The sequence below is a fragment of the Aedes albopictus genome, chromosome 3, assembly GCF_035046485.1.
Source record: "Aedes albopictus strain Foshan chromosome 3, AalbF5, whole genome shotgun sequence".
Classification (NCBI taxonomy): Eukaryota; Metazoa; Arthropoda; class Insecta; order Diptera; family Culicidae; genus Aedes; species Aedes albopictus.
This window is the reverse complement of record NC_085138.1, coordinates 188,462,737-188,484,014: the sequence shown is the minus strand read 5'-3', so window position 1 is coordinate 188,484,014 and position 21,278 is coordinate 188,462,737. Positions and strand designations below refer to the sequence as shown.

Sequence of the window (21,278 nt, the reverse complement as noted above, 5' to 3'; positions counted from 1 at the left end):
AACACAAACGACGATGACGAGTTTTCATGAAAAACGTTGACGATGTGGACGACCATTACGAAATGATGAATGACGGCAATTCGGACGACAACATTCAACTATAATTCACAACACGACGATCAATGAAACTTCCCTTTGGTTCTAAGATGACCTGGACTAGCGAACACAAAGTGAAATGATGACGACGGATGACGGTGCAGTTCGACGATTACCTAGGATGACGACGACGACCTATACACAACGATGGACACAGCTAACAATAACCTAGTATCCTTCTTCACTTCTCGCCTTTCTTAAATAACTCCTCAATTTTATTTTAGGAATTCATATCCTGCTCATTATCCGGACGCAGATCACTGGCGGAAAATACTACGAGACTACGGCCGGTTTCGTCTGCTACCTCGTACGAGCTGCTTCCCCGTTTCGCGATTACGGTGCACGGCGTGTACAGAGGCCCATATTTGGCATTGTAATGCTCTACAGCTGAGGACTGCCGGAAGTTACGTTTGAACACCTTCTGGCCAATCCGGTAAGCTGGAGCAAACTTCTTATGCCGCAAATTATATACCTTTCTACTCTTTCCATCACTCTTTTCCAAGTTTTCTTTCACCTTTTCAAATAGTTTTCCACCTACTTCTTTCCTGTATTCTTCTCTTGCCTCCATCGACAGCTCTCCTTCATCTCTTTCCCGCCTGTGCTCTTCTCCTTTCAAGACCTTCTCATGTCCGTAGAGAATCCGGTATGGAGTGAACCCGGTCGAAGCATGAACGGTGGTGTTAATCAGCTCTTCGATGTCGGCGACCCTGGTGTCCCAGACCCGCTGGTCTGTCTGCAAATAGGTTCGCAAACACGCGTTAATTGTCCTGTTGGTCCGCTCCACAGGATTCGCCTGACATTGCTTGCACGTGGTACAAGCCTGCACGTGACGCTTGGTATCTACTGCCATTTTTGGCCAGTAGTACCTGATCTTGATTCGCTGCAAGGTCTTCTCGTATCCTGGGTGAAGGACGTCATCATGTTCCTGCCGTAGCACAGACTCTCTCAGATTCTCCGGCACGCATAGCTTCCATTCGAATCGGTAGTCCAATACGTCCGAGGCCACCGACACAAATTTAAACAGCTTCCGGTCCTCAATTTTGAAGTCTGCGAAGCTCTCTGGATCCTGCTCGACCTTGCGGAACTGCTTTGAATACCAGCCGGTATCCCTGCTAATTTCCAGCACCTCTAATGATCTGGAAAGCGCATCGGCAACGATGTTTTCTGATCCCTTTCTATGCTGGACCACCATGTCGTACTGTTGCAACAGAATACTCCAGCGGCTCAGTTTTGACGAGGGCTTCCATTTCGTGTTCATAATGAACGACAGCGCCGAAGAGTCTGTGATAAGCGTGAATCGGGTTCCCTCTACATAAGGTCGAAACCGTTCAATCGATTCCAACGCCGCCAGACCTTCCTTTTCTGCAGCTTTCCAAGCCCGTTGCGGCGTGGTAAGCTTCCGCGAGTAATATGCAACGACGTGTTCTGCCCCTTCGACTTCCTGCGTCAAAATACCGGCAATTGCCAGGTCACTGGCGTCGGTTTGAATCTTGAACGGCAAGTCGAATCGCGGGTTTGCCAAAACCGGTGCAGTTATCAGCTTTTCCTTTAAAATGTTGAACGCCTTTTCCGCTTCAGGATTCCAACTAACGACCTTCGGTTTTCCCTTCAGGAGATCCGTCAGGGGAGTGGTCACTTCGCTAAAACAGTCAATGAAGCGACGATAGTAATTAACCATCCCCAAAAACCTTCTGAGTGAGCGAATTGAGGATGGTCTCTCGAAGTTGACGATCGCTTCAACCTTATCGGGGTTCGGACGGACTCCGTTTTCCGAAAGAATGAACCCGAGGTAGGGCAACTCTGAAACGCAAAATTTGGATTTCTCCAAGTTAATCGACAAATTTGCCGCGTTCAGTCGCCTCGCTACCTCCTCCAAAGTCCGTACATGTTCGTCAAACGAGTTACTGGCAACAACAATATCGTCCAGGTATACGAAAACGTTGGGTTCCAGTTCCCCGTAACCCAGGACCTGGTCCATCAGCCTCGATAACGTTGCTGGGCTGTTGACCAGTCCGAACGGTAGCCGGGTAAACTGGAACAGTCCTCGCCCGAAAACCCTGAACGCCGTGAATTTTCTGGAATCCTTATCCAAAGGGATTTGCCAAAAAGCTTTGGACAAATCGATGGTTGTAAGGTACTTCGACGAGCCCAACCTGCCCAAGATTCTATCCTGATGAGGCAATGGATACGCATCTCGCCTAGTCCTCTCGTTCAACTTCCTCGCATCCAAACACATCCGAACCTTGATTTTCTGCTGTCCATCTTCTTCCGTCTTCTTCATTACTGGAACGATCAGTAACGCCCAATCGCTGCTCGACCGCTCTACCACTCCTGATGCTATCCACTTGTCCAGCTCCTCGTTCACATTCCGTTGTACTTCCGGGGACCAAGGGTATGGGTTCAGACGTACAGGAGGCGCGTTCTGAAAACTCTCCTCGAATTCGATTTTGTGGCTGATTAACGATGTAGTTTCCAAGGGTCCTCCGTCGACAAACGCCTTAAACTTGTTCTTCACCTCTGCCAGACGATCCTTCTGCTCCTTTGTCAGCATACTAGCTTCTTCCAACTCTACTCGCTCGGCCTCGGCAACTTCGCGATCCTCCAAGGAGTTCTGGACTGTGGGTTGAATCTTGAACAACCTCCAGAAGTTCATACCTAATATGAGCCTCCGCTTCATCGAAGGAGCCACCAAGGTAGTGAGAATCCGCGTTTGACCTTCAAAAGTTACTGGCAGGTTCACGTAGCCTTTAACTGCCAACTGATTTCCTCCCGCTGTTGTAACCTTCGTATCGGTGCTGAAAACCTTTAACTTCAGCTTTCGAATCAAACTCTCACTACCGGTTCCTAGGATGGATACCTGCGCTCCGCTGTCCAACAATCCCACTAATCGCACTCCCAACACATCTACTCCTGCAAATGGCCGATTATCTCCTTCTACCGCAACGAGTAACTCGCTAACATCCGAGCAATATGGAACGAATACTGTCGGAGGCTTTTTTGACTGGACTCGACGACCTCCTACGCCGATCCTTTCGGGTTTTTTGCACAATATGGGCAATTGTCCTTCCTATAATTGTGGAAACCACAAACGGTACAAAAGACTTCCTTCGGAGCTAAACACTCTGAATGGTAGTGGAACTTTCCTCTGCAGTTGAAACACGTTGTCCTATCCGGAACTTTGTACTCCACGACTCGTTTTTCCAACGCCTGCCTGCTTGATTCCGGTTGACTCTCCTTACACTCACCATCGGTTGGAGCACTCTGCTTCCTCGGTGGAAATGATCCTGGTTTATCCGGAGTTCTTTTCCAGTTAGGTCGATTCTGCTCTCTGCTGCCTTGAGGTTGATCTGATGCCTTCCAGGTTTTGCCACCGGACAGATTTCTACTCTGGAACGGTTTCGCTGAAACTTCATGCACCTGAGCCGGTTTCTGCGTAGATTCCTGGTCTCTGCCCCTGTACATCCACATGTTGACCGAGTCCAGCTTCCTTCCCCACTGTCGAAGGGCTTTCAAGGTCCGGACTCCTTTCACAACCAACACGTTTTTGTAGTCGGACCGAAGGTTGCGGAAGACGATGTCGAACTGCCTTTCCTCCGACGGTGGAACGGCCATGTAGCGGAAGATTTCGACTACCGCATTGTAGTAGTCCTGGAACTTCTCAGCACGCCTTTGTCTCCGCTGTGCAGCCTGTTGCTCGTAATGGAAGTCCATATCCGGAGGCTGAAACTCCAACTTCAATTCCGCAACCAGCTCGCCCCAGTTGCAGAAATCCCTGTTCCTTTTGCCGTCCATGTACCACGTCCTGGCATCCCCCGCAAACAGGTGAATGGCCTCGCTGAACAGCATCCGCTTACTTAAGCCCTCCGCTTCCGCCATGAATTCCACCTCTTCGATGAACTTGTTCAGCTTCTTCCCATCGTCCTTCCCATCGTATCGCATTTTCCAGTCTGCTACTGACCGAGGTCTACGCCTGAGTCCTCGTGAGCTTCCTGACTCCGCTTCTGAACCACTTTCCTCTTCAATCTCGCTGTCGACAAACCTTTCCTTTTGAAGCTGCTTTTTCTCTTCCCTACTTCCCATTTTCTGGCCTAACTGGACTACGTGATGTACATTTTCGTTAGATTCTACCGACCCGGACGATTTCCTATCCCTTTCCTCGCTCATTCTGCTTAATCGTTCCTCAATGTAGCTGTCCACATGATCTATCAACTTCTTAAGCATTTCTTCAGACTTCCCTACACTTTTCGCTTTACTAATCTTTTTCTTTGGGCTAATCGCTTTCGCTTTCGCCTTTTTGCCAATCCTCTTCTTTCTGCCTACTTTCTTTTTCCGTTTATCTTCGCGAGTACTTCCACTTGAATAGTCTTCCTCCTGCCAATCTACATCACCGGAGTCGTCATTTTCTTGGATACTAAGACCCATCAGATTCCTACTGATTCTGTCGTCTACAGTTTGACCTGCATCACGACTTTCGTTCCGTGAGGAACTCAACAGCCTCAAAACCTCGTCTTCTAATCCTTTCACATCTACCATATCCTTCAGCCTATCCAATCGGTAGTACAGGTGAATCAACCTGGTTTGCACTGCCGACATATCGGTTTTCTTCGTCCTACTGTTCTCAAGCTTATCGCGGATCTTGGTCAACTTCTCCTTTACCTGCATCAGCTCTTTCTTGCATCCTTCCTCAGAATCTATAACTTCCATTGAAAAATCACTAATTTCGCGTTGCTCTTTCAGCTTGTGCCGCAATTTCCGTTTCTTCAGGTCACGCGATTCCCCGCTTGAGTATTCAACTCCGCGAATGACCAGTTCATACTCCATCTCGTCATCGAGCAGATGGTCAGTGTTCATCGAACGATATTGTAAAAGCAACGATTGGAAATCCATTTTAAAAAAGCAAATAAAATTCAAATTCAGTTACACTAACACTAGGAAAAAGTTCAAAGTTCAAAAATAAAAACGCAATAAAATATTTACAGAAAAATTCACTAACAACTAGAAAATCAAACGAAAATAAATGTAGTAGATTTTGTGTTTTGTGTATTTTGATGTTCAATTCAGGACCTTTATCAATTCAGTTACTTATTCTAATCGTGTTATTTGTCGAAGTTCAATTTTTAGAAATTTTAACTAATTTTTCTTTGGCGCAAAAGCTTTAGCGCTCTTTTCCGACTCACCAAACTGGCCACTGTCTTTCAATTTAAAAAAAGTTCCTAATATGTTTCGAGCGGTGTTGCAAAGTGCACGGATCCTACGCTAACCGACAGTTTGCGTACTCTCCTGCCGCCTGTTAAAAAATCTTCAGATTTTTAAATTCTACACGATCCTCCGATTACCTTTCGTGTGTTGTAGTTGGGCGCCAAGTCTTACCCGGACAAAACTCGCGGTAATACTACAGCAGCAAGTGACCCTTAGAGCTGTGTCTCAAGGTCGGCTTACTACTGGGCAATCGGAGGGGCTTCGCGACCAGCGTGCAGAGTACTGTCACCTTTCTTGGGTTATGGGAAAACTATGCAAAATTTGAAAGGGAAACTATTGGTTTTTATTGAAAATCTATTGGCATGAATGGTGTGGGTGTAATTTATTAAAGAACTATTGTGGTTTATACGGTAGAGTGGGTAGTTTTATTATGGGTTTTGGGGACGTACCGGTACTGCTGCTGTTGGTGGAGCTCTGCGTAGACTCGATGCCGATGGACGAGCGCTCGCCGGTGCTGCTGCGGGCTGGACGGTCTGTCTGCCGGCGGATTGACGGCTTGGGGTGGTGGAATGGTGGTTGAAAAATGGCTTGGTGGATCGGTGGTAGATCGGCTTGTCGGAGTGCGATCTACGCGTCTCGCTGGCGTCTTCCCTCTTTGACGGACATCGACAGAGCCCAGGACAAGGCCGGAGAGACTCTGCCGAGAGGGGTCCTCCTTAACGGTTAGGGCACCTTAGGGCCCGAGGAACAGCTCTATTGCGGATCTATAGCTCGCAAGACCAGAGCTCAGAAGATTCCTTTGCGTATTAGGCGTAGTGATCAACAAGGGACCACTAGGCCGAGTCGTGTGCTTGGCCAACTCAAGTTGGCGTTCAAAATGGCGGTAGTGTACCGTAAGGTAACACAAAAGGTCCTGTGAGGGCAAGGGGGAGGTATTTTAACAAACCGTACTATACACTTCTAGTCACTAGCTTTAACGTAGGTTTAAGTTAGTTTTAAGGTTCATCGTAAATGTAAGCATACCTGATTGAACACTAGAAGTTTCCCCTGAATAGGTTTACCACTCACTTAACTTTGGACTATGGACACTTTTAAATTTACTCACAACGATCCGAAGCACACGAACGCCAGATACTTTGTGAGGGATGGCGGATTATCTTTGCGCCTCAATCCTTACAATCCCTTTTCATATTGAGACGGTTATTGTTACACCACCCCTTTTGTGCTGATTCTACGCCCGCCTCATCATGTTGTACCCACTATGCCTTGCGCAACATGTCTGCTCCTTTTACCCACTATGTGCCGTTGTAACGTTTTACATTTTTTTGAATTTGAAAATCACTAACCCTACTAACAAACATACAATTGTATTTTAATTAACCCTACTAACCCAACACCTACTAACCTAAGAGACGTGACAGTATCCAAACAAAATAGCACATATTAAAAATCTTCTAATTATGTAACACACGGTTACAGGCGGGACAATGGTGCCTACCCAACAGTTGTAGGTGGGGTGTGTAGCGGTCCTGCCGACCGAAGGAAGCATTCCCCTCCCCGTATTGAATAGTTCTAAAGATCAATGATTACCATTGACCTAAGAAAGACCCTTTATTTTCCAATGATGCTCCACGCAGTTAGTGGATTTCATCAGATGTGGATTTCACGGTCATGTTTATAGAACGACGCCGGTTAACCAGAAACAAGCGATGCAAGCAGAGAGAATGCTTACTGCTTGGTGCTGGTTGACGCGGTGATGTAACGTTCTCGCTCCAATGCCGGAGAAATGTTTTTTGTTTTAACTCGACAATGATTTTTCTTAAGGGCCTAACTGACTTGATCGATTTCTCTTCGTCGACTCTCTCTTTCGCTAATAACTTAATATAAACAAACAAAATCATTATTCTTTTTGTTTCTAGAGCAAGATGTAGTCGTCGTCTTTGCATTTCAACCAAAAAATCTTTGGAAAACTTAATACACTTTCCGTAATAACACAAAGAGAGGATCGATGAAGAGAAATCTAAAATGTGAGTTAGGCCCTAATGAAGAATCAGTGTCGAACTTTTTGTATGTGTCACCCGGCAGCGCTGACTGGTTGGCCGAACTAACAAAGCCAGAGTGGACGACGCTCGGTTTGGCTTTTCTCTTTTCTCTTTTTCCTTTTCAGATCGGGAGAACGAATTCTTGCGACGGCTAGATAAAAGACCCGCGATTGACGGCGGGACGGGTGTTGTGGTGCGCGTTTTGGTCTGTCCGCGGAGTCCGTTTGCCGGCCGTTCGTCGTCGCCCGTGTCGCTGGCGGTCGTCCGTCTGGTGGTGGTGTCCGGTGTGGTGCGTCGGCGCGCGATTTTAGGTTAAGAAATTAGTTAAGAGTGTTAGAGTAGCTTTTGATAGTGAATAAAGTTTAGAAACGATTTCGGCATTAGTGTTAGCAGTTAGATGTGAAAGAAATCCAGTGCCGTGACCGACACGGTCATGACTTAGCTACATGACTTGGTCCGGCAAGCCCATAAACATCAATTGGTAGACGTATTGCCTAGTGAAAAGACAACGCAGATGGGCGAAAGCCAGGGGTGCGTTGATAATAGCTGAATAGCTGAAAAATCCCGGGATGAATTTCTGGACGAATCCCTGAAGAAATATCTGGAGGATTCTCAAAAGGAAAGGCTGGCGGAACTTCTGGACAAATTTCTGGCGGATTTCCAGGAGGAACTATCCCTGGAAAAATTTCTGGAGGAATCCCTGAATGAAATTCTGGGGGAATTTCTAGAGGAACTCTGGGAGGCATCTCTGGAGAAACTTCTGAAGAAATTCCTAGGAGAACTCCTGAAACAATTTCTGAAGGTATTCTAGGAGGAGTTCTTGGAGAAATAACCAGATGAATTACTGGAGAAATCTTCGGAGAAATTTCTGGACGAATCTTTGGAAGAATCTTTTGAGTACTCTTTGAAGGAATTCCTGGTAGATTTCTGGAAGAATTCCGTGAAATAATTCCTGGAGGAATCCCAGGAGGAGAAATTCCAGGATATTTTTTTGGAGCAATTACTGAAGAAATTCTTGAAAGAATTTCTGGAAGAATCCCTGGAGAAATTCCTAGAGAAATTTTCGGAGGAAGATTTTGATGAATTACTGAAGGAAATATCGGAGAAATTCCGTAAGGAATATTTTGAACCTTTAGAAGAATCCCTGAAGGAATTCGTGGTAAATTTCTGGTGTAATCCGTGAAATAATTCTTGGGGGAATCTTTGGAGGACTCCTTAGAGGGATTCCAGGAGGAGAAATTCCTGGATAAATATCTGGAGGAATTACAGTAGAAATTCTGGAAAGAATTTCTGAAGGAATTCCTACAGGATTTCCTGGAGGAATTTTAGGAGGAATATCTAGATGAATTACTGGAGAAATCATCAGAGATATTCCTCGAGGAATCTATGGAAAAATCTTCAGAGGAATCCCAGAAGGGATTCCTGGTAAATTCCTAGTGGAATCTCTGGAGAAATCCTTGGAGGAATCCCAGGATGAGAAATTCCTGGATGAATTACTGAATAAATTCTTGAAAGAATTTCTCATGGAATCTCTGCTGTATGAATTCTAGGATCAATTCCTGGAGGACTTGTGGGAGCAATTGCTTGAGGAATTCTTGGTGGCATTCCTGGAGAAGTCCCTGGAGGAGTCCCTGGGGAAATGCCTTGATGAAATCCTGGAGAAATGTCTGGAAGGATACCTGGAATGATTCTTGGATAAATTCCGGGAGCAATTCCTGGGGGGAGGATTTCCTGGGGATTCCTGAAGAAATCCTTGAAGGAATTTCTAGATGAAAGTCAGGAGGAATTCTTGAAAAATGCCTGTATAAACTCCGGGAGGATGATTTCCTGGCGGAATTCATGAACTTGGGCTAACTGGTATCAGAGACGCATTGTGGCAGAAAATCGAGCTTACTTTGAACTCCGCATCACTCTACGATCGAGCAAAGTTCGCCGTCACACGAAGTTAACTATCTACAAAACGCTGATTAGACCGGTGGTCCTCTATGGGCACGGAACATGGACTCTACGTGCAGAGAACCAACGCGCTCTTAGAGTTTTCGAACGGGATATGTTGCGTATCATGTACGGCGGAGTGCAGATGGAAGACGGGACTTGGAGAACGCAAATGAACCACGAGCTGCATCAGCTGCTGAGAAGACCAACAATCGTTCACTCTGCGAAAATCGGGAGACTACGGTGGGCGGGTCACGTCATCAGGATGTTGGATAGCTACCCGATTAAAATGGTTTGCGAGAGTCATCCGACCGGTACAAGATGACGTGGTGCATAGTGAGCTAGGAGAGTCGACCGAGTGGAGGATGATTTGCGTACTCTTCGCGGAGTTTGGAACTTCGGGCTTGCGGGTCAAAGGAGAGATTAGTAGGATGACCGTGATCTGGTCACGGATCGGTCGTATTGGCATGACATGATAAACTCGATTACACATGGTAAACAATTCCTTTTTTATTTGCATAAATACCCACTGCTTGTTTTACTACAATGCCCAAACTCTTACATAATCAACTTGCAGAGACGCTTCATTGCTGTCATTTTCATCCAGCTGCCAGGTAGGCAACCAATCTTCCTTGGCAGACCAGAATCCACCTCTAGCGGTTGGAGATCCATTTTCCCATGGCTTGGCATTGTCTTTGTTCGTCGCAGGGGGGTCAGGGAAATATCCATTTGTACCGCCGACGGCCAGATTCATGATGACATGAAACTCCTGATCGAACGGAGCCATCTTTCCTCCGCCGACCCAAGGATTCGGCGTTCCCGGCGCCCTTTCGTCGAAGTTACCACGCTGCCAAAAATTACCATCTACGAACAGAAGGGGCTCATCATCAACACTGAACTGCATGAATTCGGGTGTCCATTCGAGCTGGTAGCGGTGGAAGTCCTTGTTGAAGCCCTGTTCAGGAGCGGAATTCTTAGCAGCGGTGGTAGTCTCAAACCCATTTAACCATGGACTTGGTCCAAAGTGCATAGTCGATCCTACTTGCTCAACACCGATATGAGTTCCATCTGCAACACGATAGTCCAAATTACCACGACTTTCCATTAGATCTATTTCACCCGAAGACGGCCAAGTTCCGTATTGATTGAGCTTAGGCATCAACCAAAGGGCAGGCCAAAGCCAATCGCCAGTTGGAATTTTCGCGCGAATCTCCAATTTTCCATATTTGAAATTGAACGACCGCAATGTACGAAGGCGAGCACTTTTGATTGGATTCAAAGGGTTTTCTGGTGTTCCAGTTCGTTCGCAGCCATCCCACGCTGGATTGGTACAACTGAAACAACAGATTTGTTTTGAATTTTGTATGAACACTATTTCACCTAGACACTTACTAATCGTATGGTGAGCCTCCATTTAGATCCAATGTTCCACTGGTTAAAAATTCCTCACCAGTTTCATCAGCTAGTAAGGTTGGACGAATGTATAATGTCCCATTTTCCACATACGAATTTCTGCGATTGTTCAAATAGTATTGGAACTCTCCGTTCTGCGAAGAAGAGATCACGTGATCGATTTTCATCCACGACATGCATCAAGATTATGTAATACTTACACCTCCGCCACCTAGGGTGTGCTCATGTTCCCACTTTTCCAGGTCTAGATGATCGAAATTGTCTTCAAAAATCAGCTCACCAGAGCAGAAGTTCCTTCGGTAGACTGATGTTCCACTAGCAGTCGTAACAGAAGGTTTCTTGCAGTGTCTGCTATTGTAAGCAGAATCCGCTTGTGCAACATTTGATAGTAAAGCTACTGCCACTAGGGCAGGCAAAAGAACCATACTTCCTCGGGGAAGTAACATTATTACCACGACTTTCGGTACCACACAATCTGCTTGAGTGAATCGGAGGCTGCCTTTTATTGACTAGTTGATGAACGGGGAAAAATAGATAAAGAATAAAAATAAATACATATCTCGTTGAACGATGCATAACCTAATCAAGGGGATGCTCAATTTGAGATAATATATTCAATCATTATACTGTTGCTATCACCTGCCGTTTACAGAGGCTCACTTTTGTTGTAGTTTTCAAAGGTTCAAAGTAAATTTAATGCACTAGTAAAAATGAAGTCAAAATGCAGCAGTTGAGAGCATCGTGATTTGTATCGGTATTTTGCTGGTTCTAAGTATAATAAATCTGTGGAATTTAAAACATACCAAATTTCAAATAATTTTCCGTTTACAATAACGTAAGAGTAACTGAATTTCTCTCGTTTTCTACAAAATGTGTAAAATGCTTGTCCCACGTATGTATTTTATTCATCCCCCTGTATACGCCTTTTGTTATCAAAGAATGCAAGCGACTAGTCACGATTTTCAAACCTGCTGAAATATTGATCAGGTTTTTTTTTTACCAGACAGCGTGGCAGAAGTTCATCATCATCAAAGCGATGCTGACTTTCAATCTACACTTCTGATGAAAAAAAAATGCCCCGACAAGTTTATAAATTTCTCTTGCTCAATTTACTTTCTGTTTCCATTATACAGGGTATCTAGTAGCTAGTGGTACACTTGAAATGATATAAAAATATGCCTTAACCCTTAGGACCCCTATATCATATATGACTCCTAATTAATAATTGCAGTAAATAATCACCCAGTAGATAGAAGTGAACTCTGTCATCGGCAAAGTTCTTGCAAATAGTCCCCTATTTGAGCCTATATCAATGTTTTTTCTCATGATGTTTTATTGAGGTGATAGAATACATTGTGATGTACCTAGTTGCTTCGTTGAGATAAAATTGTTCAAAAATATCTTTGCATAGTTGATGAAAATTTACGTAAAACTTAAGGGATTGTGATCATCTCACACTATAATGAGACTTTGAAATTAACCGGTACTTCATACAAAAATCGGAAAATCGTAGTTCTCATTGGGTAACCAATTATTCTTCAAAACAGTAGTCAACTATTACATCAATGTTCACGAAAGATATCGTAGTTCATTTTCAAATATCATGGAGTAAATGATATCTTGTTCTAATATGAATCTACAAATACTATTACTTACTTACTTTCAGTCCTGGGCACCCACGGCACCCAGGCCCAGGCCGAATTGAAAGATCTCCATCCTGGGCGATTGCCAGCCATCGCCTTGACCTGTGGTCAGGTCAAATTTCTGTCGACTTGCTCGATTTCGTTATTGAGACTGCGCCGCCATGAGCCCCTGGGTCTGTCTCTGATGCGTTCCAATCTAACGCTTGCTTGTAGATTTCGTTTCCGCCCCTGCGCAGAGTATGGCCGACCCACCTCCACTTTCGCTCCCGAATTTCTGTCGCTATCGGCTTTTGATGACATCGAAGAAGGAGCTCCAACTGTGAGGCTACCATGCACGAATTATATACCGCAGGCATCTATTGATGAAGACCAATGATACACACCAGGTTTCACTGGCGTATAGCAGCACAGATTTCAAGTTCGAGTTGAAAATTCGGATATTGGTGCGTCGACTAATCTTGTTGTTTTTCCATACATTTCTTAAACTCGCAAAAGCATCCTTCGCCTTCTTGATCCGTGCACCTATTTCGATCTTGGTGCCGCCATTTGGCTACCAAGATATTGGAAGCTTTCAACATTCTCAACTGATTGCCCAGCTACCGTAAAGCTGGAAGGGTTGACCGTGTTTACATCCAACGATTTGGTCTTGTTGATGTTGATGGTAAGACCTGCCGCTGAGGAGCGATTGGCAAGATCATCGAGATTTCTCTTCTGCATATCAGAGCGCCGTTGAGCTAGAAGAACGAAGTCATCAGCCATTTCGAAGTCATTTAGGTGCTCCATGGTACAACAATCAACGATTTGGTTCACGGTCAATCGCACCTACCAGGATCTCGTCGATTACGATGAGGAACAGTAGCGGTGATAGTATACATCCTTGCCTCACTCCAGCAACGACCCCGATGGGATTGGACAAAACACCGTTGTGCAGTACTCTGCACGAAAATGCCCTGTACTGTGCTTCAATGAGGCTAATGATTTTCTCAGGGAGATCCTTGGCCCTGAGGGCTTCCCACATGCTTCCGTGATTGAGACGGTCGAAAGCTTTTTCAACACCAGGTAGAGTGGAATTCATTGATTAGCTCCAGGATGATACGGAGTGTGACAATATGGTCCATACAGGATCGTCCGGCACGGAATCCTGCTTGCTGTCGCCGGAGAGTTGCGTCAATCTTCTCCTGTATCCGGTTAAGGATCACTTTGCAGAGGACTTTGAGAACGATACACAGTAACATGATGCCGCCAATTATCGCATACAGTCAGGTCATCTTGGGTACCTTTACTAAGACGCCTTGCATCCAGTCGGCCGGAAATGTCGCGGTTTCCCATATGTTGCAGAATAATTGATGCTGTGCGGATACTATGGGGTCTGCTTTGAGCATCTCAGCTGATATGCGATCGACCCTTGGGGCCCTATTCGATTTCATGCTACGGATGGCTGTTTCTATCTCCTGCACTGATGGAGCTTCGATGTTGGCACGGGTAATGCGTCGAACCCTTGGTGGATCCTGCTGAGGTATTGATGGCGTGGCTGACACTTGAAAAAGGAGTGCTCGAACCAGCGTTTCAACTGGCCAGCCGGGTCGGTCAGTAACTGTCCAGACGTGTCTTTTACGGGCATCGTAGCATTCATCTTGGTCCCACTAAGGCGATGTGAAACATCGTAGAGGAGATGGATGTCGCCGGTGATTGCGGCTTTCTTGCCTTTGTCGGCTAGGGAGTCCGCCCACGCTCGTTTGTCCCGTCTACATGAGCGTTTCATTTTCTTCTCGAGAGCCGAATAGCGCTGACGAGCTACGGCTTTGGTTCCTCGTGTTTTCGCTCGCTCTATCGCGGCTTTGGCGTTCCTTCGCTCCTCTATCTTCCTCCAGGTATCATCTGTGATGCACTGCTTTCTCCGGGAGCGTAGCTCACCCAAATTATTCTCGGCGGTGGCTATGAAGGCGTTCTGTATGGCGCTCCATTGATCTTCTACGCTTCCAACTTCTGGATTATTCGCAGCACGATTATCTAGCTCCTCGACGAAGGACCTTTTCACCGCAGCGTTTTCCAGTCGGCGTGTGCCCTGTCGATGGATCCTGGAAATACGCAACGATGCTACGTTTGTGCCGCACATCAAGAAGGCTCCGTCTCCATTTCCGGCTGATGCAGTTGTGGTCGATTTGATTTTCCGTGAGGCGGCCATCACAGCCGTGAGCCATGTCACTTTGTGCACTGGTCGATGGGGAAAGAGCGATCCCCCAATAACCATGTAATTGTTGTCAGCTATCCGTTCTCCGCTGACGTGAGGTCTTAAGTTACTTATCTAAAAGAATAAATGAAATGAAACGTGAATTTTGTGCGCAGCACCTTCATGTACAAAGACACCAAACGCGTTCCAGCTAACTTTCTTCAATCTCCACGTCTTGGGACCATATAATTCGCGTTGTGTCATATACAACGCGAATTTTGTCTTCATCTAGATACTATGGGAATCTGCTAGTTACGGAGGCCGTAGAAAAGCCTGCAGCAACATGTCGTTTCACCATCACTATGGATCCCAACCTGTCTTCCAGTGATCATAAACATTGACTTGTTGGTGTTGATTGTGCGGCCAATTCTTGCTGTCTCCCTTCCAAAAGGCACGAATTTCTTTTCCACGGTTAGACGATCAATTTCGATGATATCAATATCGTCCGCAAAAGCGAGGAGCATGTGCAACCGTGTGATGATGAACTACTACTTTACACGCCACTATAAATACCTAGCTAATGGTTCCTTCAAGTTACGAAGGGCGACGAAATCTCATTCGCAACCCGTACACTTGATTTCGAACCGTCAAGCATTACACCAATCAGCTTAATCAGTTTCGTCGGAAAACCGTGTTCTACCATTATCTGCCATCGCTCTATTCTTTGCACTAAATCGTACGCCGTTTTGAAATAAATAAACAGATGGTTGCTGCAAGCTACAGCATTTATACCACCATTTGTCGCTACATTCGACATAAAGCATGAGACAAACCATATATGTACCTACTATCGTATAAAATGACGATCAGATGAGTCTATTGCTTGGAGTAAAAGTATTATCTGAGAAAGATTACGGAACCTCGTTTTACTGTAGATTTGATATGCCATTCGATCCATAAAAAGCGATGAACCATATACAACGCACTCGCATTACAAGCTACAAATTCGTCCGAGAGTAATGTCTTTCTTAGACAGAAAAAGTATAATATATTTAGTTATCATAGCGGCACTATCAGCCGCATTGATAGCAGTTTGTATCGATGCATACGCAGGATCCAACAGTGAAGTGCCTCGCGATGGGCCGAACGATATAAAGTGTGAAAAAACTTCCGCAACCACGGCCAGTGGCACGTTAGTGAAGAAAGAGGTTTTCTGCTCGGGAGATTTAATTTTCGAAGATACCTTCGATAAGCTGAATTTGGAAAAATGGGAGCATGAGCATACTCTCGGCGGAGGCGGTGTAAGTCCGATATTTGCTGTTCGGTGAATTTGTGCGCTTATTTTATTCGTTTCATCTGTTGCAGAACTGGGAATTCCAATACTATCTGAACAGTCGTAGAAATTCGTACGTCCAAAATGGTGTTCTATATATTCGTCCCACATTGTTGGCTGATGAAACTGGAGAAGATTTTCTTTCTACGGGTACATTGAACATTCACGGTGGCAGTCCATATGATCAGTAAGTTTTTTGAAAAGAGGTTAAAATTCAATCCCTACTAAATCAGAATGCTTTCAATAGTTGTACTAATCCAGCATGGAATGGATGCGAAAGAGTAGGAACCGCAAACAATTATTTGAATCCCGTTAAAAGTGCGCGTCTGCGCACAGTACACTCTTTCAGTTTCAAATATGGGAAGATAGAAATCCGTGCCAAAATTCCAACTGGCGATTGGCTCTGGCCTGCCCTGTGGTTAATGCCCAAGGTCAATCAGTATGGTACTTGGCCTTCTTCTGGAGAAATCGACCTAATGGAAGGTCGCGGCAATCTGGACTATCGCAGTGCCGATGGCACCCATATTGGTGTCGAACAAGTGGGCTCAACTTTGCACTTTGGACCGAATCCATCATTGAATGGCTATGAGACATCTACCGCAGCAAAGAATGCAGCCGCTGGGCAAGGCTTCAACAAGGATTTCCACCGCTACCAGCTTGAATGGACGCCAGATTTCATGAAGTTCAGTGTTGACGACGAGCAACTTCTCCTGGTAGAAGGTAACTTTTGGCAGCGAGGTAACTTTGACGAAAGGGCACCAGGGACACCGAATCCTTGGGTCAGTGGAGGAAAGATGGCGCCATTTGACGAAGAATTCTACATCATTATGAACTTGGCTGTTGGTGGTACCAACGGTTATTTCCCAGATGCCCCTGCCACGAATAACGAAAAGCCAAAACCCTGGAGCAATCAATCGCCAGTAGCATTCAAAGATTTTTGGTTAGCGAAAGACGACTGGCTTCCAACATGGAAACTGAACGAAAACGATAGCAAAGAGGCGTCTTTACAAGTAGATTACGTAAGAGTTTGGGCAATATAAGTCTATCCGTCGACGAAATAGATAAGAAATTTAATGAAGCCGGGAAATAAATGTTCAAACATTTTAAATTACCTACAGACGTAACAGTTATTTGTGCTCATTCTGCGAATGGAGTGACGTGAGAAAAGTCGGAGTCGTATATCGAGATGAGGAATCCACTCTCGAATGAAGTGACTCGCCGTGTAAATCAAATGGAGAGTCACCTCATTCGAGTCGAGATTTCTCACCTCGATATACGACTCCGACTTTTCTCACGTCACTCCATTCGCAGAATGAGCACAATTGACACCTTTTTGCGGATCTGAGGGTTCTTGTTCTTTTTGTGATAGGTCGCAACAGGCATAGATCAAGAATGAATCTTTTGAATTCAAATCTGGCCTCAAAACTGTCCGTATCAAGCTACACTGTTTGGCCAAGTTTCAGAAATATTCCTCAACGAAACCAATTTTTGTCGAAGGAAACTGAAAAAACCTAGTCACGTAATAAGCCAAAAACTACGATTTTTTAGATATTTCTATCAAAAAGTAAAAAAAAAACAAATCTAGGGGATGCGCGTGGATAAAGCATTCGGATAACAGTAACAAGCTTGTTTAAAATTTTCAATAACAATGTTTATAAAGAAGATATACTACCTGAATGTTCGCAATTATATTTACTGATCATAATAATGCCTTATATCGATTCATGGAACCAATATTTGACATATAAAAGCAGCGGTTCAACCGGAGAAGATTGGTAGCTTGACTTCGAACTCAAATATTACTTCACGACTTCTTCTTTTTATCTGCCTTCCTGTCGGGATTCCCTTGAACACGATTCACCGTCAAGGGTATATACGATTCCGATACCTTTGGCTCCGCTTTTTTTGCCATGGGTTTCGATTTCTTCTTAGGCTTTGGACTTTTGGTCGCTTCCGGATCGGGTCTTGCTCTTTTGAAGGAAATGTATTCACCCCAATCATTATCCTTCGTAGAACATGCGAGTTGCTTCGTGGCAAACTGGGAAACCGGTGAGACAAATGCGCGCTTATTCTCAACCGGTCGGTTCAGATAGCGTTGCAGAAATCTTGGACAAGCTGCATTTCCTGGATTGGGTTCCGTTGGATGGTCCTTCTTGCTACGAGTTGAATCAACACGTTCTTTGTCGTATTCTTTCGCTTTGATAACGCCAACCATGAATTTCAACAGTTCGGTTGTCTCCGACTGATTTCTGGCAGTTTCCCGAATGCCAATTAACTTTTCCGGTTTGTCTTTCCACCTGAGACCTTCCGGTGCGAGGATCAATATCTGCGGGGAATTACGCCGCGCCATTTGGAGAATTTGCTTTCCCAGGATTTGCGGATGGAAATCGGCTGTGATGAGCAGTGCACAAGCTTGACCTTGACTCAGGAGATGTGAAACAGGATTTGTACCGTGGACGACATGTGCGCTTAAATAGGAGATTGTAAAATTAGCTTGAAATTTTTAATTTTATTTATTGCCATATACCTGGGTAGTTCATTTATCATTTTGATAAGGTTTGTCGCCTCTTCGGTATCAACACTTGGCCTGAAAAGAATTTATGCCATTTAAATGCCCATTGAATCCACTATGCGCTTTAGGGCACCATTTGACGGCCCCGAACGACGGTGAGAACATCAACTTACCAAACTGCCTTGAATGGTTGAACCAGCACATTACGAATAGTTTTCGCGGATTTAACATTCTGAATAGTTTTTGCCTTTTGATTCATACCACTTTATGGAATATACAAGCAAAAGCAATGAATTTCACTTGAATTTCAATCAGGAAAACGTTCAATAACACAAACCGATGTAGCGGACTGAATCGACACCGGCACTGGGGACCAGAGAAAATAGGTAGAGAAGCGAAGAGTGAACAGCCTTCTGAACGGCAACACTTTTTCTGTTTTGATTTCGTCACTCGGATGTTGGCAACTGCCGAAAAACAGATTAATCCACCTATCGAGGGTAGTGTCTTTCTCGTGTACTGCATTAGAAAATAATTTATGCTGTTGATTTATTAACAAGAAATCATCTAAATTGCATACCAAAAAGGATTAATTTTCATCAATTTAAGGAATCAATATTATTTATAGTAATATCCTTGATATTTAAAAATATTGGTAAAAAAATGTTTCGAATGATTGCAATACTTATCTTGAATTATGCGGCAATCGTCAAGGTTTGTTGATTTTGTTCGATAGGATACCAGTTTGACGGTTCGATAAGGTATTTTTGGCTTCACACTCTTCGCTTCTCTACCTATTTTCTCTGCTGGGGACGTAAACAAAACAAGATTATACCACATTTTACGAACTGTTATATTAATTTGTGGTCAAGGTGAGTGCCTTCGCTAGAAAGTTGCACCCGAAAATATTTCTACTCAGCAGGCAGGAGATGGGAGTTTGCCGTGTCCAGCTTATTAAATCAGGCCAAACATGTCTAAAGGTCCTATCTGCAGAAGAGAGGCTCTCTTTGGTTTCCCTCTCTTTCGTTAATATCTCAGGTGTTTATTTGTATTATGATTCACTCCTTGCATTGAACGATAGTCAAAACAATCGTCTTTTGATTTGTACTGCAAAAATAGGCTACTTCAGATGACCCCCAATTGTAGAGGCGCTTGATGAGATAAGGGGAAAATCGTTTGTTTACATAAAAAAAGTAAATTTTTTGTCGTAAAATTTTACTCATTTTTTGCTCTAGAAGTAGCTATTTTCCATTTGCAATGGCTTCCATTATCATCATTCTTGATGCCCATGCCGACAGATACCGGATTGGCTTTCAAGGGCAAAACAAAACATACTGTTACCCATCTTTGTTTCGGTAGTGCAACTGCCGAACTGATGATGTTTACCTTTTTTTACATACCTATCAACATAATCTGTTGGGGGAATTATTTTATTTTTCCTACTTACAACCCACATCCGACAATACTTTTAAGTGGGAATGGTAGAACTTTCAATTCCCTCGGTCGCACGTACATTAGTTTTGCATTTTGTTCCACCATTTCCGTGAAAAATGAGATCCGGCTTGTGCAAATGAGGAGTTGAGGTTAGAATTGTAGGATATTCTAGGTTAGATTTGCTATCCACTTCGCCTGAACGATTTTCAGACCCAGAAATATCGTACTTCTAATTAGTTTTCACTGCCGTAAAAAAACACTGTTATGCTCAGAATAAACAGTTATACCTTCGGATCACACTCATTTACTCGTAAATCTCAATCTGACTGTAAAAATAATAAATTTCTTTCCAATGTTTTGAAACCCCGAACGAATTTGACATTGCTTTCGGGAAGCATAATCACGACGACGACAACACTCCCAAGCGGTCGAATCGTCGTTTTGGGGGCGAATTGGCCAGCTAACAAAAAATCCGGAAGATCGCCCGCCGGAGGCATAGCAAGAGCTCCTCAAATTAATCACATAAATTGTTCGTAGGTACCTACCGGATCTAAGCGCATCTGAAAGAGAATCAAATTTTCTTTCCGAAAAGTGCTCGTTTGTTTCTCTACGATGCGGAATTCGATACGAAAAAGTGAAAGAAGTGCACTTTTCCTATGCTGCGCCATGGAAAATTTTAGCGGAGCCACGTTTTTCATAGGGTTCTCATTCCTGCCACCAGATGCGGAAGGATCGTTAGCTTCCGTTGGATTTACCTATAGTTGAAAAGTGTACCATTACATTGCAATGAGCCATTTTACGAGACGTTTCGGATCAGCTGATCGCTCATTTCATGAATGAAAATTTGACAGGAGGTTGCACCCAAACCCGTGAGTGTTAATATCAATATCAACACTGTTGTCGTTTCGTAAAATAGACTATAATTGAAAGAGAACGTGAGCAAAGAGAGCCTCTCAAATGCAGATAGGACCTTTTGAAATGTTCGGCCTGAAATTTTTAGATCAAACTCTTCTTCTTCTTCTTTCTTCTCCGAGCCTTTCTGTCAGCTCGTGTTTCGGGCCAGTGACTAGACTATATGCCCTGTAGACTTTTAGCTTCGTTGTACTACTCGTCACGGTTGCGTTCGATTTAAAGGTCCAACTTGCATTGTCTCACAAATGTTACTATTTCTTCGTACAGTATCATATTGTTTGTTTTGAACACTTCTTTCAAGTTGGCATATGCACAATCAAAACTAAATTGCATCCTAACTAGCCCATAACGTGGGCAATGCAGAATCAGGTGTTCTGCCGTTTCATCCACTTCACACCATTCACATTTCGGACTTTCAACTACCTTCATTCGGGCCAGCCAAAACTTGGCGTAGTTATGGCCCGTCAGCAGCCGATTTAGTAGGCGAATGTCACGACCTCTTAGGTCTTTTCCGATGAACCACGGTTTCTCCAGAATGTTTGGTTGTATGTCGTAGAAATCCTTGCCCTTTTCTTCAGAATATGTTGTGTAC

General features: G+C 44.3%; 4 protein-coding genes across 4 annotated transcripts; 1 reads left to right on the top strand and 3 right to left on the bottom strand.

The window, feature by feature from the left end:
* Positions 1-316: 316 nt before the first annotated feature.
* On the bottom strand, positions 317-4,983 carry LOC134290495 (uncharacterized). Its single transcript, XM_062857648.1, has 2 exons — positions 3,274-4,983; positions 317-3,163 (listed from the first exon to the last, which is right to left on the bottom strand). Exons 1-2 carry the CDS (start codon positions 4,981-4,983, stop codon positions 317-319), a joined length of 4,557 nt encoding a protein of 1,518 aa, XP_062713632.1.
* Positions 4,984-9,753: 4,770 nt separating this feature from the next.
* On the bottom strand, positions 9,754-12,767 carry LOC109429165 (beta-1,3-glucan-binding protein). Its single transcript, XM_019705030.3, has 4 exons — positions 12,346-12,767; positions 10,886-11,194; positions 10,665-10,819; positions 9,754-10,606 (listed from the first exon to the last, which is right to left on the bottom strand). The coding sequence occupies exons 2-4, from the start codon at positions 11,129-11,131 to the stop codon at positions 9,814-9,816; spliced, it is 1,194 nt and encodes a 397-aa protein (XP_019560575.3). The 5' UTR covers positions 11,132-11,194; positions 12,346-12,767; the 3' UTR covers positions 9,754-9,813.
* A 2,750-nt stretch (positions 12,768-15,517) lies between these two features.
* Positions 15,518-16,946, top strand: LOC109429166 (beta-1,3-glucan-binding protein). The gene is made up of 3 exons (XM_019705031.3): positions 15,518-15,799; positions 15,864-16,018; positions 16,079-16,946. Exons 1-3 carry the CDS (start codon positions 15,518-15,520, stop codon positions 16,869-16,871), a joined length of 1,230 nt encoding a protein of 409 aa, XP_019560576.3. The 3' UTR covers positions 16,872-16,946.
* Positions 16,947-17,474: 528 nt separating this feature from the next.
* Positions 17,475-19,156, bottom strand: LOC109398879 (uncharacterized). The gene is made up of 3 exons (XM_019671327.3): positions 18,517-19,156; positions 18,359-18,418; positions 17,475-18,299 (listed from the first exon to the last, which is right to left on the bottom strand). Exons 1-3 carry the CDS (start codon positions 18,600-18,602, stop codon positions 17,636-17,638), a joined length of 810 nt encoding a protein of 269 aa, XP_019526872.3. The 5' UTR covers positions 18,603-19,156; the 3' UTR covers positions 17,475-17,635.
* Positions 19,157-21,278: the final 2,122 nt, after the last annotated feature.

Bases quoted from the DNA above. Each gene is read 5' to 3' on its own strand.
- LOC134290495 (XM_062857648.1), bottom strand. From the start codon at position 4,983: ATGGATTTCCAATCGTTGCTTTTACAATATCGTTCGATGAACACTGAC. The intron at 3,164-3,273 runs GTTCCGGATAGG...CCACAATTATAG, and splicing joins AACGAGTCGTGGAGTACAAA to GAAGGACAATTGCCCATATT.
- LOC109429165 (XM_019705030.3), bottom strand. From the start codon at position 11,131: ATGTTACTTCCCCGAGGAAGTATGGTTCTTTTGCCTGCCCTAGTGGCA. The intron at 10,820-10,885 runs GTAAGTATTACA...TCTTCTTCGCAG, and splicing joins ACACCCTAGGTGGCGGAGGT to AACGGAGAGTTCCAATACTA. The intron at 10,607-10,664 runs GTAAGTGTCTAG...CTGTTGTTTCAG, and splicing joins GGAGGCTCACCATACGATTA to TTGTACCAATCCAGCGTGGG.
- LOC109429166 (XM_019705031.3), top strand. From the start codon at position 15,518: ATGTCTTTCTTAGACAGAAAAAGTATAATATATTTAGTTATCATAGCG. The intron at 15,800-15,863 runs GTAAGTCCGATA...CATCTGTTGCAG, and splicing joins ATACTCTCGGCGGAGGCGGT to AACTGGGAATTCCAATACTA. The intron at 16,019-16,078 runs GTAAGTTTTTTG...TGCTTTCAATAG, and splicing joins GGTGGCAGTCCATATGATCA to TTGTACTAATCCAGCATGGA.
- LOC109398879 (XM_019671327.3), bottom strand. From the start codon at position 18,602: ATGAATCAAAAGGCAAAAACTATTCAGAATGTTAAATCCGCGAAAACT. The intron at 18,419-18,516 runs GTAAGTTGATGT...AATTCTTTTCAG, and splicing joins CAACCATTCAAGGCAGTTTG to GCCAAGTGTTGATACCGAAG. The intron at 18,300-18,358 runs GTATATGGCAAT...CTCCTATTTAAG, and splicing joins ATGATAAATGAACTACCCAG to CGCACATGTCGTCCACGGTA.